The sequence below is a fragment of the Lampetra fluviatilis genome, chromosome 1 (assembly GCF_964198595.1).
Source record: "Lampetra fluviatilis chromosome 1, kcLamFluv1.1, whole genome shotgun sequence".
Taxonomy (NCBI): domain Eukaryota; kingdom Metazoa; phylum Chordata; class Hyperoartia; order Petromyzontiformes; family Petromyzontidae; genus Lampetra; species Lampetra fluviatilis.
The window spans coordinates 40654676-40673696 of record NC_136275.1 but is presented as its reverse complement, the minus strand read 5'-3'; the positions used below and the strand labels follow the sequence as shown (position 1 = coordinate 40673696).

At 50.5% G+C, this 19021-nt stretch overlaps 2 protein-coding genes across 3 annotated transcripts in view; both read left to right on the top strand.

The window, feature by feature from the left end:
* Positions 1–3462: 3462 nt before the first annotated feature.
* On the top strand, positions 3463–6164 carry LOC144942954 (uncharacterized). The gene is made up of 3 exons (XM_078870059.1): positions 3463–3932; positions 5006–5137; positions 5925–6164. The coding sequence occupies exons 1-3, from the start codon at positions 3566–3568 to the stop codon at positions 6098–6100; spliced, it is 675 nt and encodes a 224-aa protein (XP_078726185.1). The 5' UTR covers positions 3463–3565; the 3' UTR covers positions 6101–6164.
* Positions 6165–9810: 3646 nt separating this feature from the next.
* USH1G (USH1 protein network component sans) overlaps positions 9811–19021 on the top strand; it is a 13290-nt gene continuing 4079 nt past the window's right edge. For both annotated transcript variants that reach the window (XR_013637382.1, XM_078862989.1), the window contains exon 1: positions 9811–10137. Coding sequence is in view for 1 of the 2 variants with exons in the window: in XM_078862989.1 (XP_078719115.1) it covers positions 9974–10137 (164 nt within the window). In the remaining variant the exon portion in view is untranslated. The remainder of the gene's footprint in view (positions 10138–19021) is intronic.

Genomic DNA, 19021 nt, shown 5'->3' with positions numbered 1-19021 from the left:
CACGGGCGGGGGATGCTGGGGGTGTGGGGGTAGCGGCCCAGCCCCTAGCCTGGCAACATGCCAACTCCGCCGCCTTGCCAATGTAGGCCAGGACGGGGGGCTACGCATGGCACAAGGCCTCAACACGGCTATAGTAAGTTCTTATTTCCTTGCTTCTTACGCTAACAATTCAAGTCCATTGTTTACTATTGTTAAACACATTAGTTGACAATCATTACAATGATAACATTACAATGATAATGTTTGTGTGCAGATAAGAGCTCAGCTTAATTGATTACTATTATCAAACAAATACGTCGCCATATATTACAATAATTATTTTTGTGTGCACATAACAACTCTGCTTCATTATTTACGATTATTAAACTAATCAGTTGCCAAATCTTACTATAGTAATGTGTGTGTGCAGATAATAACTCACATTCATTGCTTACTATTATGAAACAGAATGATTGTAACATGTGGCAACTTATTTGTTTGTGTGCAGATAACAACTCAGGTTCATTGTTTACCATTATGAAACAAGTTGACAGATGTTACTATAATTATGTTTGTGTTCACGGAACTCTTTTTCGATTTTTAGGTTGCTTCATTTTCCCTTTTTTTGCTGCGCTTTTATGCCACTGCCACGGTCTACTGCCAGTCTGTGATTTCTGCTTATTTCTTCAATGCATTTTTATTGTTTCCATCGCTCACGTCACGCTATTTACCCATACGTAGTACTGCGATACTGATAGCTCTGCCATCATCGGGGATTGCTGTGCCCGTCGATGTGTGAGTCCATGTGTGTGTCTTTGAGTCCATATGTGTGTGTACGTGTAGAGCCATGCGTGTCTTTAAGTCCATGTGTGTGTCTTTTTCAAACGGACAACGCCCCATGTGTGTGTGTCCGTCAAAGTGTTTATGTGTGTGTGTCAGCCCAAGTGTGCGTGTCAGTCAATTTGTGTGCCTATCAGTCGCTGTGTGTGTGTTAGTCCATGTGTGTGTGTTAGTCGATGTGTGTGCAGGGCTCCATCTGAGTGTGTAAGTCTATGTGCGTTTGTGTGTCTATGTGTGTCAGTCGATGTGTGCGTGTACGTCGATGTGTATGTCAGTCCATATGTATGTGTGTTAGTCCATATGTGTGTGTAAGTCTATAAATGTGTGTGTCACTCGATGTGTCTGTGTAAGTCAATGCGTGTGTGTGTGAGTCAATGTGTGTGTTAATCCATGTCTGTGTATCTAAAGTACATGTCTGTGTGTCACAGTCCATATGTGTATGTGTGTGTCAGTCTATATATGTGTGTGTAAGTCCATGTGTGTGTGTCTTAGTCCATATGTGTGTGTGTAAGTACATATGTCTGTTTACGTCAATGTGTGTGTGAGTCCACGTATGTCTGTGTGAGAGTGTGTGAGTTGCTGCACGTGTGTACGTCCATACGTGTGTGGAACTACATGTGTGTGTATCTCAAGTGGATGTCTATGTGTGTGTGAGTCCATATGTGTGTGTGTGTAAGTCGATGTGTTTGTGTGTGTGAGTCGATATGTGTGTGTGTGTGTCTCAGTCCATGTGCGTGTGTGTTGGTCGCTGTGTGTGCATGCCTCCATGTTACTCAGTGTAAGTCCATGTTTTGCGTGTCTGGAGGTCCATGTGTGCGTCTTAGTCCATGTGTGTGCTTTATTGACCTTCTCAAGGCCTATGATACCGTCAGTAGGCCTGGCCTCTGGTTGACCCACTGCTCAAAATCCTTAAGGACCTTCATGATGGTGAGCGGCCCCCCGTCAAACTACGTGGCCGTGAGTCAGATACATTCCCTGTACACCTTGGGGTGCAACAGGGATGTCCTTTGGCTTCCACATTATTTTACATATATTTGGACCACGTAGTTCGTGAAGCCTCAATGGCTGTACCGGAAGAATTCCCATCTCGTACAGATACAATGGGAGGCTGATCGATACCCGGGTGCGGTCAAGGGATGGCTCCCTATTGCTCAACCCACGTTATGTATGCCGATGATCTGCTAATTGCTGCTCTCTCGGAGGAGGAGTTCGAGGTGCTGCTGCTGAACCTGGAGCTTGCCACTAAGGGGTGGGGCCTTACCATCAGCCCCACCAAAACTAAGCACCTGCCTGCGTATTTTGTACCATCGGATACTCCACCCCCACAACTCCCAATTGGTGATGGGGCAGTTGTGGAGACAGTGGAGAGTTTCCCATACCTTTCCAGTGTGCTAATGACCAGCTCCGGTTTAAAAGCAGAGGTCTCACTCCGAATCAGTCGAGCCACATTATCTTTTCATCGGTTGCGTAACGCTGTGTAAAAGCTACCTGGTCTGTCACTCCGCACGAAGCTTCAGGTCTTCTAGGCCATGGTCATTCTCTCCCTTATCTACGCTTCTGAAACTTGGACCCCCCTAATGTAACATCTTTGCCGGTTAGAAACATTTCGGATGGCCTGCCTACGATCCATCCTGAGTTTAACCAGGCTGCATTGTGTGAGGAGCTCACAAATCCTTGAAAGATGTGGACAAAGTCCCATTGGTGAGCTCCTCCGGCAGGCAAGGCTGCTTTGGCTGGATCATGTCGCCTGCATGCCCAGCCACCGCATGCCTAAACAGCTTTTGTTCGGCCGGATCGAGGGGGATAAACGGGCGCGGCATGGGCTAGAGAAGACAGAGTGATGTGGTACAGGAGGACGTGGAGCTGAATCGACTTGCTGATGACTGGTACCAGCCGTGTCAAGATCGGCCTCTGTGGAGGAGGCTTCTGAAGGACGCTACTGGGCATTTGGAGGCAGTCGCCCTCCAGCAACAACGGAGGGCGTAGAAGCGACGCTCACAACAACGAGCGGAGCGCCAGGTGGATAAAGCACAGCAAGTTGCCACAGTAGGGGACACAGGCGGTGCATCAGCCAGTCGTTTCAGTCAGTCGACCTGTGCCATCTGGGTCTGCCCCGTGACCTCCTGCAGCGGGCGTTCGACACTTCACGTGGCCTCAAGGTGCACATGGCCTGGCACAAGTGTTGTCGTGACGTCACCGCCACTTACTGGCGAATGGCGGTTGTTGTTGTTCAGTCTATGTATGTATGTGTGAGTCGATATGCGTGTGTTACAGTCAATTTGTGTGTGTAACTGCATGTGTGTGTCTGCCTTTTTTGCCCGGGCAATGCCGGGTACTTACCGCTAGTTACTTTAACTGTTAATATGTACCATTTCATTGTGGCATTTTCCTCCTAGTTTTCACTTCTGCCATGCCTTACCTAAGATCGTCGCTGCAAACACCTCCTGTAACTTGACTAAGGCAGTCGTGACAAGATAACGTTCTGCTTTGAAACCACCGCTCGCCCAGCGTTGCCATTCACACGACCTTGTTTGAACGTTTCGGGTTGGAAGAAAAAAAATGAAATAACACGAAAAAAATCGGCACTCATCACGGACCAACAAACAGGACGTGCAGCTTTCCGAAAAAGAGAAGTGGCCGGACGCGTGGACGGGATTCGGTGACATCAAATCAGCTCTGCGGTGGCCAAACGCCGATTTCACAACCCCACGGTGCTTGCTTACATCAACGAGGTGGCAGGAAGGAGATGATCACCGCGATTCGGCTCAGACACGTGACCTCCACACTCTTATTTATGGGGCCTCCACGGGACGGATCGGGATTTCGCGTGTGCACATACCGCTGGTTTCGCGTTGGGCGCTCGACGTATTTACAAGGGGACACCCCAATTGTTTTTGTTGTTGTTTTTGTTGTTGTTGTTGAAAAAGGCCACATGGCAGACCCAAAACTGCTCCAAAAAGTCACCCTGGCCACCGCGGCTTTCAGCGTCATCTTCGCGGTGGTCAGCACGGCTCTTCCCAATTGGCACGCGGCGCTTGGTGAATCCATAGGGCTGTGGCAGCTTTGCACAAGCAACTGCGTGAGTTATGCATGTCCAGCGGGCAGCTGCCACGGTGAGTGCCGTGCACAAGTCCACGCCATGAGGAGGTGCTGCTGCTGCTGCCTTGCTTTGTGTGGTTGTGGCTGCGTGGCTTGGTGTGGTTGTGGCTGCGTGGCTTTCCCCGATCTGTCTTCGTGTTGTTGTTCTGGATGAAGTCCGACGTTTAGCTGCGCACCTTGGGAGCTTCAGGAGCTGAAGAGCTTTTGTTACGCTCATTGGGGGCAAGGAGAGGTGCTGTCCTTGGTTATCATTGCGGTCTCTCCACACTTTTTCACCACAATTGTGCACTTATTGACGTGTTAAGATGCATTACCTTGTAGTCGCCGTCTGGAGCCTGAATGTTCGCCGTGCAACGTCACAACAACTTTGGGCCTTTGTGGTAGAGTTCGCCAATCTCGAGTACGAGCACGCAAAGTGGGAGGGCGTAGATCGGGGGTCGCGACTGCTTTGTAATTTGTCAGGCGTGGAATGTAGCCAGATTGAGTACAAACTCAAATGAAATCTGACGGGGTTAGGAGTTGTTGCTGTTGCTGTGTGCAGTCGTTGATGGGCAGGGGAAAGACCACCAAAGTGAACTAAAGCTGAGAGGCAGCCCCGGCAGTGACCCCCACGGTGCCAGGAGTGCCAACCCGGCACCCTGAGCTCCGAGCCACCGGGGGGTCACCTCCTCTTGGTCTTACATTTGTTTTAAACGTGCAGAAGAAGAAGAAGAAACCCAACAGCGTGAAAACGATGTCAACGGTTGGGTCACGGTGATGGCCGAGTTGTTATTCCGGCATGGCGCGGTGGGAAGGTCTCAAGGGTGGTCGCCAATTGTAGAGAGAGGGGAACACAAACCTCGGCCATGGCAAGATGGAATTTGGAAATGTCTACGACTGGCTCGAGGGCTGCACGTGGGTGCGAACGCTGCCCCGTGGTCTGCGCGTGCGGGGTGACGTCTTTTGAGGTGTCGGGGATTTTGGGATCTCAGGTGCCATGAGTGAAAGATCCCTCTCAACCAGCTCCCTGTCCTCACCCCACCGCCCATCACTAACCCCCTTCATCCCTCCTTGTTGTTGTTGTTGTTGTTCTTGTTGTGTGGAACAGCGGCGAGGGCCTTCGCGATTCTAAGCGTGCTGATGAGTGTGGCAGCGGCCACGACGATGGCTCTCAAATTTTTCAAATACCACGACATGGGCCTGCTGCTAAAGCTGACATCTGGCCTGGCCGGCGGTGCAGGTGAGCCCACTGAGACGGCGGAATCAACGGCACTGCACGGCAAGGGCCAATCAAAGCCAAGGCAGGACGTGTACAAAGACAAAGATCCCCCCCCCCGTATAGCCTTAACAGACTGTTGGGGCAAGTGCTGTTAGCGAGCACCGATGAAGGCTGGAACGGCGCACGAGAGGGTGGGTGGCCAGCACCACGCCCGGTCGCCTCTGTCTCCCTGGTGGCGATGTTTGCACGCATCGCGATCCAAACACTTGCAGCAACCGGGTGGCCACGTTTCTCCGGTAGTTTCAATCGGCATCATGAGACAAGGCTCGAGGACTGCAACTCGCTTACTCGACGGGACCTCTTGCTGAACGAAAACGGCGTTATAGGTCGCGCTCATTATACACAATGTGCTCGCGAGAAACTAACCACGCTACCTCGCTCATCTCGTCAAGGTGCATAAACCATCATCACGCAAACTCGGGTCGCCCTCGCAGCAGCGGATTTCGGCTCAGCCATTGGACAAAGGCGGTGGCGACCGCAGCATCATGCGGGGCTTTCAGATGCACTTCCGCGGCCGTCTGGAACGCTCTCCTTCCGATGTTAGGAAGTCACTTTAAATCATCATCTAGATCGAACACCTATTTCTTTAGAACTGCTTTTCGTGTTCAGTTTGTTGTACTTCCCCCGGCCCCTCCAATTAGCACGGTTGGTCTACGTAGGGTGTGAAAGAAGTTCGACACACACACATACATAGAGTCATACGAACTTGGAATGTGCAGACTGTGACGCCACTGTGTTGCTTCCGCAGCCTTCATGGTCCTCCTGACCGTGATCTGCTTCGTGGTGTTCCTCGTCAACTTGGGCGGCTTCAACTCGTCCATCGGATTCTCGCTCGCGTGCGTGGCGATGGGCATCGATGTGTCCACGGCGAGCCTGGCCATCAGCCTCTACAAGAAGGAAAATGCTGCTCAGCCCAGCGCTTAGCCACGCTCCGACGACGAGCTTATGCAATTTTGAGAATCATCTTTTTTAAAACATTCACAACTAAAAATGCAATCATGTGTGTGACGATATATGTCAATAAAGTGTTTCAAACAAAACATTCGTCTTGAATGCGTTGAATTATTTCTCGAAATGTTTTTTTTATCTGCTAAGCCAATTAGTCGAATGTTGCTGTGCAATCCTGCACGAGCTGCATGTTTGAATTGCACAGCCCTGCCGACTCCTTATAGAGGGTACTGGGTGGGTTTGGAGTGCGGTTATGAACAGTCAGAGTTGGCTAATCACTAAGACGAGGTGGGTTTGTCTACGGCTACAGTGGGAAACCGTTCACGTGGCCTTGAACAATCACAGACCCTCACTCTTCAATCACTCCCCCACCCCCTCCATTCACCAACTTCTCATCAACCAGCACGACAACAACCACCGCCATTCGCCGCTAAGTGGCGTTGACGTCCTCACGGCGCTTGTGCCAGGCTAGGTGCCCTTGCAGGCCGTCACGTTAAGTGTCGAAAGCTCACTGCTGGCAGAGGTCACGGGACAGACCCAGCAGGTGCCATGGGTTGACTGAGATGACTACTGGCAGATGCACCACCAGTGCCCCCTACCGTGCCAGCTCACTGACACTTTGTCTCTCTGCGCTCTTTGTGGGGCCAGACATCCGCCACACCTCAAACGCGGCACAGATTTGAGACATTCATCCAGCGGTGGATTGACACAATTGACGCCTGCTGCTGTATATTTGGAGTTTGCGTGTCTCTCTCTCTCTCCCCGTGGTCGCGTGGATTTTTCTCTGGGTCCTCCGGATTTTTCCTCCACATTTAGAATTAACATCACCACGCGTTTAGAGTATTTGTTTGCTATACATGTCCACGTGATGATGATACGTCACTTAGTTGAGCTTTCAGTTTCATGTATTAGGTAGAGCCCTGTGAGCCATGCGGCTCTTGACTCGGGTGCAACCGCAACAAACAAAAACATGAACAAAGAACATCGTAAAGTGACGACGCGCAACAGAAACATCCAGAAAAAAACCGCAAAGTCTTCCATAAAAAAGCACCGCATATCAACACTGTGTACAAAAATCGCAGTGGGTTGCAAGTCAAACAATAACAATCATAAGACAATTTAGATTAAAATAATCAGGCTAACTCCGTACTTCAACAAACAAACATGGCTTAACCATACGTTTTCGAAATCACCCAAATAAAGCTATACAAACAATGTAACAGTGACCATAGGACAAAATAAACGATAGACATAACATGTACGACCTAACTTTGTAGCCATAGCTGGCAGCATGAGTCACTGCCTAACAGCAGGAGTATCAGCAGGAGTATAAAACATTTCAATGCACCTTTAAAGATCAGCACACTATAATCAAAACTCAAGATCATACTTTGCAGCGGTCATCCTGAGCGATGCATTTGATTTCAGGCCACTCTGCATAGCAGTGGCACCGAGGGATGTACAGCTGCTCAAGAGCAGTTTTGAGTGCAGATCTCAAAGGTAGTGATCCAAGTTGCAGTTTATTGGCGATAGCGTTCCAGACCCTGGGGGCATCAACAGCAAAGGCCCTTCCTCCAGTATTTGTACGGCAATGAGGAATGCGAAGCTGGTAAATGAACAAAGACCTTAGGTCACATTTGTTCTTCGAAACAATGAGGAGATCCAGCAGGTAGTCTGCTGATTTTTTGTAAGTACATCGTGAATAAGTAAGATGTGATGCACAACCCGTCGATCATGAAGAGATGTTAAGTTTGACCCAATGTAGAAATCGCAGTGGTGGGTCCCATATGGGCAGTTCAGTGAAAATATTAAGGCCGAGTGAATCATTGGGTCAAGCTTCTTCAGTACAGGCCTGGGGGCTGATTTATATACGACGTCATAGTAATGTATTTGTGAGAGCCAGGTCGCTTCTGAAAAAGAGCTACACAGCTCAGTGGGACCTGGTAAAATAAAATAAAAATAGTTTAGTTGAATCGTTTTTAGTTTTCACTCGCACTTGCTCAGTGGGCCTCACCTGGTCAAAGTGTTTTTAAAGTGCTGAAAATGAGTATAAGGACATCCCACATCTCACCAGCAGAGGGCACGACTCAATAATACACCTGTGCAGTGCCTCTGCCGAGAGCCGCTGACGACCTCCTGGTGACCTTTAGCGCGGCCCCTGGTGACCTTTAGCGCGGCCCCTGGTGACCTTTAGCACGGCCCTTGGTGACCTTTAGCGCGGCCCCTGACGTGCAGGCCCCCGACAAGACACACAGAGTGACAACACCCCTCCCCCCATCATCATCATCGTGCTGCTGTCAAACTCCCAATGGTTTCCATAACAGAGGTTGCTTTTGGGTTAGATCGACGGCATATAAATGTGTCGTTAAACCCGCCACCACCCGACACAGACAACTAGTAAGGTTTGTCACGTAAACAGAACGTGCCAATTCGTGACTGGTTCAGCACTAACCGGTGCTGTGTGTTTGAGAGTAAGACCACGACAACATTTACAGTTCGAGTACCGAGACGTTTAACAACAACAACAACCACCAGCCTCATCATCCGACAGCCACATTTATATTGATGCGATCTATCGGTGGCGAAAGCCCCTATGACGTGTTAAACTGACCCACCCAATGGTTTCAAATGGGTGGCGGCCCTCAACACTGACGATGTCTCATGGACGAACGTGCCCCCCCCCCCCCCCTGAACGTGAGTGAAGAGCGCTCCTCTCAAGTCTCAAGCGTCGACCGACGATGGGGGCTGACTGAAGAATCCGTCCACAGACGTGCAGCGGGCGATGGGAGAGACTCGGCGAGGCCAAAAATAAGGCCGTCTCTGGTGTCGGCCACAATTCATGTCATCAAAGTCCGTTTGCATGTTCACCACGAATATCGTGCGTGCTTGATGGAGACGTTGATTCATTGTGGTGTGTGGACATCGTAACTAGTTAGAGATTGCTGCTACTGCCTAGCCCGACAAGATGTCTCTCCTAGCCCCGCCACTATCGCTACCCCTATCGCAACTCATATCACCACCCCTATCACTACCCCTATCGCTACCCCCTACCACTACCCCCTATCGTTACCCTTATCGCTACCCCTATCGTTACCCATATCACAACCCCTATCACTACCCCTATCGCTACCCATATCAAGAATAGTTAATATCACAATCATTGTTAATCAAAAAATGGCTTTTGCCCATTAATGTATTTATTTTGAAACACTCGCACTGCCATCATCATCTTCACCATCAGACATGGTCAATCCACTGCTGGATGAAGGCTTCCCCAAAGCCAACGCCATCTCTAACGATGCTGCGGATATCCCCAGAAGCGTGCCATCACTTCTCTAAGTCTCCCCAAGTTCAACACAACAACAAAGACAACAACAACACACACTCCACTGCGAACACGAGGTGCGGTGTGGGGTGGTTGAGTGCTCGTGCTGTTTCACTAAATGCCCGTGTCTCCTAATCCTCCATCTACCCCCCACACACCCAGGCAGGGAACAAAGACGACGGAGACGACACGAGATAGCCGCCACGTGACAACGAGGTGACGTGTGACGTAACAGAGACACACACACAGGCACACACACACAGGGACACACACAGACACACACAAGCCGTCCCCTGGCGGTGGGCAAGAGCATCAGAGAGAGACGGAGAGAACGCGGAGCCCCAGAGAGAGAGACGGAGAGCGGTTGTGTGAGTCATGAGCCACTCCACCGCCAATGCCCCGCCGAGGAGCCGCCTCTGAAAGACGCCACGGACGCCTCCCGCGACGGCTTGTTTACGCAACGGACGCAACGAGGAAGACAACAACAACAACAAACAAACAACAACATTTGGCACGAGTAAAGGATGAACGACACGTACCACAAGGCTGCCAGGGATGGCTACCTCGACCTCCTGAGAGAAGCGACTAAAAAGGATTTAAATGCGCCGGACGAGGACGGCATGACCCCGACTCTGTGGGCCGCGTACCACGGCAACTTGGACGCCCTGCGGCTCATCGTCAGCAGAGCGTGAGTGCGAAGCCCGCAACTTGTTGTGTGATTGTGGTGTTTCGGTGTTTCTTTTTTAAATATCATGCGGTGGTTTTTTTTCTGGAACCTGGCTGGACAACTCCGCTCGCGAGAAATGAGAGCGACTGGTTTGCGATGTGCGCGCGTTGACGTTTGTAGAATTTCGCGTTCGGACAAAGTTGTCTAAATTGCAGCACCCAGACAATGACGATGCCTTCTAGATAGATGGATGGGTGAATACAACAACGGTGGCATCGACGCGGGTTACCGCGAGCGAGAGCGACTTTTGACAATTTGCGTGCGACGGTAACGAGAGAGCGCGCCCGAGGCTCAGCGCTTGAAATGCGAACCCCGATTCGTGGGGTGCGGAAAACCACGACACGAGCCCCGGGCCGAGTTGTGTTGGGGTTGCGGTGCCCGTGTGGAATCTACAGCTGCGTTGCGAGTGGCTTTCGAGCCCGACCCTGCTGATGCCCGCGGTATATTTGGAGTTTGAATGCCCCCCTCCACGTTTAGAATGAATATCACGCCTTGAGATTATTTGGCTGCTTGCTATGAATGTCCACGTGGTGACGATTGGCCGCTATCGTGGAGCGTTCTCGTTTGTGGCCAGGTGGCTTCTGGAATAGAGCTGTACAGCTTAGTGTGGCCTTGCTGTTGGTGAAATACAAAATCGTATCGTCGTGGTACATTGTCTGCTCTGGCAACCGCAACGCATTACTCTCAACCGACTTAAACTAAACTATCAACCAGTTTTCCATAATATATTTTTTTGGGTTAGATCGCGTAAATAGAAATGTGTCGTTAAACCCGCCACCACCCGACACAACCAATTAGCTAAGGTTTGTTAGTAAACAAAACGTGGCCAATTCGTTACTAGTACTGCACACCGCTTGTGTGTTGGAGAGTAAACCCGCGACATTTACAATCCGAGTACGACGTTTCGCCAGTAATTAAACTAGTTTGTATCTTACCAGGTAAGGCATGGCAAATTGCAGTGATGAAACGTGCATACATGCTCATCATTTATAGCCCTCTAGCAATCCACTGCTGGATGAAGGCCGCTCCATGCCTTGGGGGTCATGGAGGTTATCTGACGAACCCAGCGACGGGTTCAGATACGGGCTCAAGATATCACTCGCCACAGATGTGAGTCGTGGTTATGACAATGGAACTCACGTGGCTGGGTTCGTAGCGCCGTGCACACTAACCACTGCACCACCACTCTCCCACCCCATCCGTTGCTGTTAAGTGACGTTTTAAGTAATGGTTTAAGTAATGCGCGATAGTAACTACCTCTCCTGGTATGCAGGAGGCCGTGGGTTCAATCCTGGCCCTGACGATGCCTGCTGTATATTTGGAGTTTGCGTGTCTCTCTCTCCCAGTGGTCGCGTGGATTTTTCTCCAGGTCCTCCGGTTTTTTCCATCCACATTTAGAATCGACATCACCACGCGTTTAGAGTATTTGGCTGCTCTAAATGTCCACGTGATGATGATAAGCCACTTCGTTGGGCCCTCATTTGTGATATCCAGGTCGCTTCTGAAAAAGAACTGCCTCGGTCAGTGGGGCCTTACCTGATAAAATAAAAGCTAAAAACATATTTGTAGTTTTAATATAATTGTGTCAATGTACAATTGCAAGGATGTTGAGCATTGCAATGATCACATTTTATAGATGAACTCTCTGTAAACCTTTGCTGCCATGGTCATAAGTTGCTGTTGAAAGCTCTCCTGAAACATACGCACACTCAAGGTGACATATGATGTTATAATCAGCCGTGGGAAATGTAGATTTTCGATATGCAATGAAGATGGGACATTGGTCGGAACGTCATGAAGTATATTATACTTCTTAAGGCCACAGCTTTATCAACACTACCAATGCGGCAGCGGCATCACCGAATAAATAAATGAAAATCCTGGTGGAATGCAACGCATGCGTGTCCTGTATCGTGCGAGCGAAGAGTACTGCGTGAAGCAGAGAAACTGCCCCGAAGGACCACCAGCAGGAGATGGAGCAATGAGATTAATTCTTGTGCAGGAGCGAGATGGATTTTGGCATCGTCAGATCGCGATAGATGGCCACGCTGTCGATGACGTCTCCATCCAGCAGTGGATAAACCATGGCTGCGGATGTTGCTGCTGATGATGATCTATGGATTTACATCAGGTGTCAGTGCTGCATCTCGCCAAGATCTTGGGGACGGGAATGCTGCACACATAAATAGATGACACATGATACATCCAGAGGTCGGTAAGAGAGAGCTTTTGTTTCAGTTTGTTTCCGTTGTAAGATTATCCAGCATAATCTGAATATAAGCACACCTTGCATAAGCAGAGTGCTCATGAAGCAACAAGTGCTGACATTACACGGGTGGGGAGCAGGGAAGGAGGGAAAGAAAAACGTCTAATATAAGCACACTGCTTTGGATATAAGCAAAGCGTGGCTTCCTTCGAAGGACTGTGTTTCTAGCCAGCTGTCACATTATCAGGCACTGTGATTGACGGGCATACGTTGTAAAGCTGCCCATTGATATTCCGTGAGAATAGGTGCGTGTATGTTTTTCAGTCTGGGCTTGATAACTTTTAAGTCTCCTATAGCCGGAATTTGGTGGCGCTTTGAGTGCCAGATTTGTGCCAGACGCGTCACGTGTTTAAGCAAGTAAAAATTAACTTGACTATGTTCTTAACCAGCTGTGGATATTCCACATTCCCAGGACAAATACAAATTTGTATTCATTTACCAGGTAAGACCCACTTACATATATAGATATTTTTTCAGAAACGACCTGGCTATCACAAATGATAGCTCAATCAAGTGGCTTATTCACGTCAAAGTTCACAGTAGCCAAATTATTTAAACGCATGATGTTGATTCTGAATGTGGAGGAAAAAACGGGAGGACCTGGGAAAAAAATCCACGCAACCGCAGGGAGAGAGGGGACATGCAAACTCCCAATATACAGCAGGCATCGTCAGGGTCGGGATTGAACCCACGACCTCTGCATGCCAGGCGAGGTCGTTAACATCTCGCCACCTCGGCGCTCAGATGACTTCCCGGAAAGTAGTCTGCTTTATCGACCCCCGACGTGATGATGGGCTTATCCAAATAGTAAGGGTTGTCACGTGAACAAAATATGCCGATTACGTTACTAATTCAGCACACCGGTGCATTGGAGAGTAAACCCAAAACATTTCTAATTCGGTTACCGTGACGTTTTGCCGGTAATTACAACAACGAGCAGCATCATCAGGCGACGGCCAGAGTTGTGCGAGTCGGGTCATTGGAGGCCTGCTGGGGACCCCGGGGGGAGTGGGGTGGGAGGTCGAACACTCACTTCAAGAAGATCCGCATGGTCAGCCACAAACAGAACCACCCCCCTCCCCCTCCCCCCCTCCTCCCTCTCCTCTCCGCCCGGGTGCAGCGCCGAGTGCATCCGCATCGTCAAGCACCCTCGGCTGGTTTCACGGAGACTTCGTCCTCGTCGATCACGTCGATAGAGGCACCGCGCCGGGCCCTCCACCGCGGTGGTCGTTTAAGGATGCTGGTGGTGGCGGTGGTGGCGGTGGTAGTGGTGGCGGTGGTAGTGGTGATGGTGGTGGTGATGGTGGTGGTGCCGGTGGCAATGGTGGTTGTGGCGGTGGTGGTGCTGATGGTAGTGACAGTGGTGGTGGTGGCGGTGGTGGTGCTGGTGGTGGTGACGGTGGTGCTGGTGGAGGTGGTGGCGGCAGCGGTGGAGGCAAACGCGGTTGTAAGTGGCGCTTGCCAAGATGCTGCGTCGGGACGACGAACCAGGGCCACGTGAAACTAAACTTAAGAACGAAACAGGAGGAGGATTTCTCCATGTTTTGTGTACGTGACAAACCTTACTAATTGGCTGTGTCGGGTGGTGGCAGATTTCACGACACATTTATATTTATACATGATCTCACCCAAAAAACCTTGATTATGGATTAAACTAAACTACTAAATGAGTTTTTTTTTTATTTTACCAGGTAAGCCCCCACTGAGCTGTATAGCTCTTTTTTCAGAAGCGACTTGGCTATCACCAATGATAGCTCAACAAAGCGGCTTATCGCGTGGAAATTTGTAGTGCATATTGATTCCAAATGTGGAGGGAAAAACTGGAGCACCCGGATAAATATGCACGCGACCACAGGGAGAGAGAGACGCAAACTCCAAACATACAGCAGGTGCCAGGGTCGGGATCAAACCTTTCGACCTCCTGTATACCGGGCGAGGTAGTTAACATCTCCTAGCCACCATGGCGCCCCACATTTTAACGCAAGAGGTCCCCCAGTGGTTTCTCCCGTATCTCTCTTCGAAGCAGATTCGTTTTGTGTCTCCACACTTTGCCCCAACAGTCTTTCAAGGCTATACGGGGTATCTTTGTGTTTTATATATTTACATTATATTATCTGGGGAGCGGTGGCGCAGTGGTAAGCGCTTTGCGCTATGAACCCGGCGAAGACCTGAGTTCGATTCCTGCTCAGGGTCAGCACTGGTGACGATTACGGAACCGGTCCTGGGCCTCCCCTAGGTCGACTCAGCCTCAAATGAGTACCTGGTGCGATGTGTAAACATCGGCACTGGGGAGGGAGATAAAGGCGGCCGGGCGTGGTGCTGGTCACCCAACCTCTCGTTCTCTCGCTAAGAGCACTTGCTCCAACAGTCTGTTGAGGCTACACAGGCGACTCTTGTCTTTGTATATATATTGTACACAAATGTTGTTTTAGTCCATCTGCCTATTGACTTGCCAGACCAATTTTATGAAGCAGCATTTGTTTCAGCGAGAAAACTCCGGGCCAGTTTCCACCTTCGGGGTCTCATCAACAGAGCCGGGCTCGCTGAGCAAATGCTGCTGCGTGAATTTGCGCCCTTGTCGAGAGCACTCCCTCTCAACGACGACGCGAAGCGGTGGGAGAAGCACGGTGAGGCGCATTTGGGGAAACTCATCGTGGCCACGAGGAGGGAGGCCCCAGCGTGGCTGGGGAAGAGAGTTTGCAATCAGTGCGGATTGTTACTCGTGAATCAGACACGCGGACGCTGTCAAGCCAAACAATTGAACAAACGGTGGCAAAGTGTTGCACACGCGTGTTTGGGGTTGCGGATTTTGGCTCAGCCATCGAACAAAGGCGGTGGTCACCGCATCGGCGCGCTGCGCTGTCAGATGCGCTGCTGCGGCCGTCTGGAACGCTCTTCCTTCCGGTATTAGGAAGCCACTGGAAGTTATGCACTTTTATATCATCATCTACCAGTAGATTTAAGACTCGTTTCTTTATCACTGGTTTTGTGTCTAGTTTGTTGTCTTTCCCCCACACCTCCAATTAGCGCGGTTGGCTCCGTCTGGTGCGAAAGAAGATCATCATACATAAAAGTATAAATAAAAAACACTAAGCACTATTTGTCAATAACCCCGTGGCCTTCAAAGCAAAAGTTCAAAATAGGCGCGTACATAGAGAGGCCTATCTGGGCTTTCTGTGCGCTACGATGAGGGCCCAATGCCTGAAACGTCGCCGATGTGGGGCCCTTTCCTTTAAAGGACGCACAGCGTTGTTGAGATTATTTGTTGTTAATTTCCCAGTGACCTGGGGCATTGCTCGTCCCAGTAGGTGGCAGTGACTGCTGCTGCTGTGTGTTGAGTCACAACAACAATAATAATCCATGCCTCACGAACTCTGTCGTGCACACAATGCTGCAGACAACCTCATGGGCTACGCCTGTGTGCATAGAAACATCGTGGGGGGCAGAGGGGGGCCTACGGGGAGCGGTGGTGCAGCGGTTAGCACAACACTGTGCTCGGAACCCGGCCACCCGAGTTCGATTCCCGCTCACGGCCAACACCGGTGACGATTATTTGAACCGGTCCCGGGCCTCCACTAGGTCGACTCAGCCTCAAATGAGTACCTGCTGTGGTGTGTTAAACATCGCCACTGGGGAGACAAAGGCGGCCGGGCGTGGTGCTACTCGCTAACCGCACTTGCTCCAACAGTCTGTCAAGGCTACACGGGAGGGGGTCTTTTGTATGTCTTTAGCTGCTGTTTATTCAGACTTGTACGCGTGTGTGTGGCAAAGGGTCATCATAAATCCAGCAGCCTAGAACCGCAGCCAACCCCCCGACTTGACTCACGGCCATCTCACTCGAATCCCTCCACGATGTCCCGGGCGCGAGACCGCGACACCGAAAAAAAAAATGCAGCGTAAAACATTCACGCCGGCGTAGTCACACACAACCACCCCAAGCGCCTCCCCCAGCAGTGCATGGGGCCATTAACCACCAGGTTTTTGTTGTTTGCCCTCCTACCAGATCCCATTTTAGAGACAACATCCACGCCTTTGGAGTATCCGGCTGACGCCCACGAATCTCCAGGCGACGATCAAGCCGTGATCATCGCCGAGCCATCATTTGTGATCTGCCCGGGTTCGCTTCTGGAAAAGGAGCCGTATAGCTCAGTGGAGGGCCTGACCTGGTACACAACAACTAAATTATAGTAGTAGTTTATCTTAGTTTTAATTGGCAAGTCCCAAAAGCCTCCTCCGTTGAAGTGTAAATTGAACCATTGAAGAGGCGATCACGTTTCTTTCCTGGGAGGCCTGGTTGGCCGCGGTGAACGCTTGCCACCTCTCCCCCCCCGTGCACCCGGCGGGTCCCGCACGTTAAATATGAATGAGCTCGTAATTGATAACCCACGAAAACAAACTCCTGGCCTTTTCAGTGGGCGAGCGTGGGGGACAGTGCAGTTTTACAGAAGTGGCGCGTGTGGCCCAGTCTGAGTGCTGTGGTGCTGTCCTCACTCGCAGCGCTAAACCCCTTATTCTACTTCTTATTGCGGTGCGGCTGCTGCTGATGTAGGCGCAGAGCGACGGCTGCAATGCCACGTGCAGCTGGTCAAGCCCAGGCAGCCGCGTCAGGAGCAGTAGCGGAGTCGTGAATCGTCGCTGCGGTGTCCCCTTCGGATTTGCGGATCGGGGCGTTGCGTCGTTACACGTTGCACGGTCTCTGTTCTGGATGACCACGGTCGCACGCTTCTACTGGAGGGTTTTTAATTTCCCATTTGTGCATCATCAGGTAACCCGCATCTACTGCCATGGTTTGTGCAGTGGATGCGGTTGAGGGTGGACCACGAGCTTCGTGGAAGGTCAAACGCAGGGACTTATATCCCTAAGCCCCTTCCTCTCCCGCATCCCTTTCAATGCACAGTGTGACATCCTATGTGTATGTGTGTACGTACGTTGAACTTCTTTCGCACCATACGTAGGCCAATCGTTATAATCGGAGGTGCCTGGGGAAGGACAACAAATTAACACAAAAATCATTTCTAAAGAAATGAGTTTGTTAATGTAGATAATGTAAACGTGCATAGCTCCAGTAGCTTCCTAATATCGGAAGGAAGAGCGTTCCAGACGGCCACAGAAGCACATCTGAAAGCGCGCGATGATGCGATGACTACCGCCTTTGTTCGATGGCTGAGCAAAAAGCGGCTGCCGTTGCTGCTTCGAGGATGAGCGTATTTCGCGTGATGATGCTTTACGCTCCTTGACGAGATCAGCGACAGATTGTGGGTTGTTTGTGACGAGCGCTTTGTGTGTGACGAGGGCGACCTTGCCGAGTGCTGTGGTGCGGGCCCCCTGGGAGCCCTCAACCCCCAAGCCCCTACACCCCTCGCTCCCCCCTTCCCACTGTATACAATCCCAGCGGTGATGGCAGAAGAGATGTTAACGAGAGATACACATGTAGTGAGATAAGACGAATACATGTAGCCAAAAACAAGGCGTAACTGGGGTGAAATGAGAAGAGCGATGTAGGGAAGATAAATGGATTTGGATTTGGAGCTGATGTTTGGTGGTCGACTTCTCCCTCCTCCTCCTCCTCGTACGGCTGGGGAAGCGGCTACAGATTGATGTCAAGGTTCGCGATCCCTTCAACGGCTTTCATGCGAGGAGGCAGAGTGGAGTGGGGTCGCTATGCCCCCACGAATGCATCTCTCAGGGGCAGGAGTTGGGTAGAATGGGGCCATCGTCTGACTTGGGTGGTGGTCGCAGTCACAATTTGGGCTGCTCCCCGTGGTCTGTCCGTGGGGCGAGTGGCTGCAAACATTTAAACTAAACAAATTTTTTTTTTTACCAGGTAAGGTCCCCTGAGCTATATAGTTATTTGATCAGAAGCGACCTGGCTATCACAAATGAGAGCTCAACGAAGTAGCTCATCGTCGTGTGGACATTTATAGCGGCAGCCAAATACACTAAACGTGTGACGTTGTTGTTTCTAAACGTGGAGGGAAAACCCGGGAAAAATCCACATGACCAAGGAGAGAGTGAGATGCAAACTCCAAATATACAGCAGCAGGCGTCAGGGTCGGGACCGAACCCACGACTTCCTGCGTACCAGGCGAGGTAGTCAACATCTAGCCCCGTGGCCTGACCCTCAAGCGGTCGAGGGTTGTCTCTAGTTTTTTCCTCCGTGGAAGGTTGAACCCCGGGACCTCACAGGTTGGAATCGGTGAGACGCTTGCAGTCAACCAGGAGGGAGACGACAACCTTCCCGCGGTCCTCCTGCTAAAATAAACTTTTACCGGTCGTAAACTCCGCAAGCTGACGCTGTCCAGTAGGCAACAGAACCCCCGGGCCTTCGGGCTTCCAAGTCCAGGCAGTAAATACCCACTGGGGAGTTGATTAAGTCAGGCACAACAAAGCCGAGAAATAGAACCAGAAAGCAAAAATATACCCATCATTAGACCTCTTTTGCCAGTACCAAAATATAATAATGGGGTTTTTCCACTTTTTTCTGGCAGCAAAACTGAAACATTTTTACAAGGATTCATGTCTGCATTAACCACAATACTTACAGTCAAAATGCAAACAAAAATCAGTTTCAAGGACAAT

Bases quoted from the DNA above. Each gene is read 5' to 3' on its own strand.
- LOC144942954 (XM_078870059.1), top strand. From the start codon at position 3,566: ATGATCACCGCGATTCGGCTCAGACACGTGACCTCCACACTCTTATTT. The intron at 3,933-5,005 runs GTGAGTGCCGTG...TGTGTGGAACAG, and splicing joins TCCAGCGGGCAGCTGCCACG to CGGCGAGGGCCTTCGCGATT. The intron at 5,138-5,924 runs GTGAGCCCACTG...TTGCTTCCGCAG, and splicing joins TGGCCTGGCCGGCGGTGCAG to CCTTCATGGTCCTCCTGACC.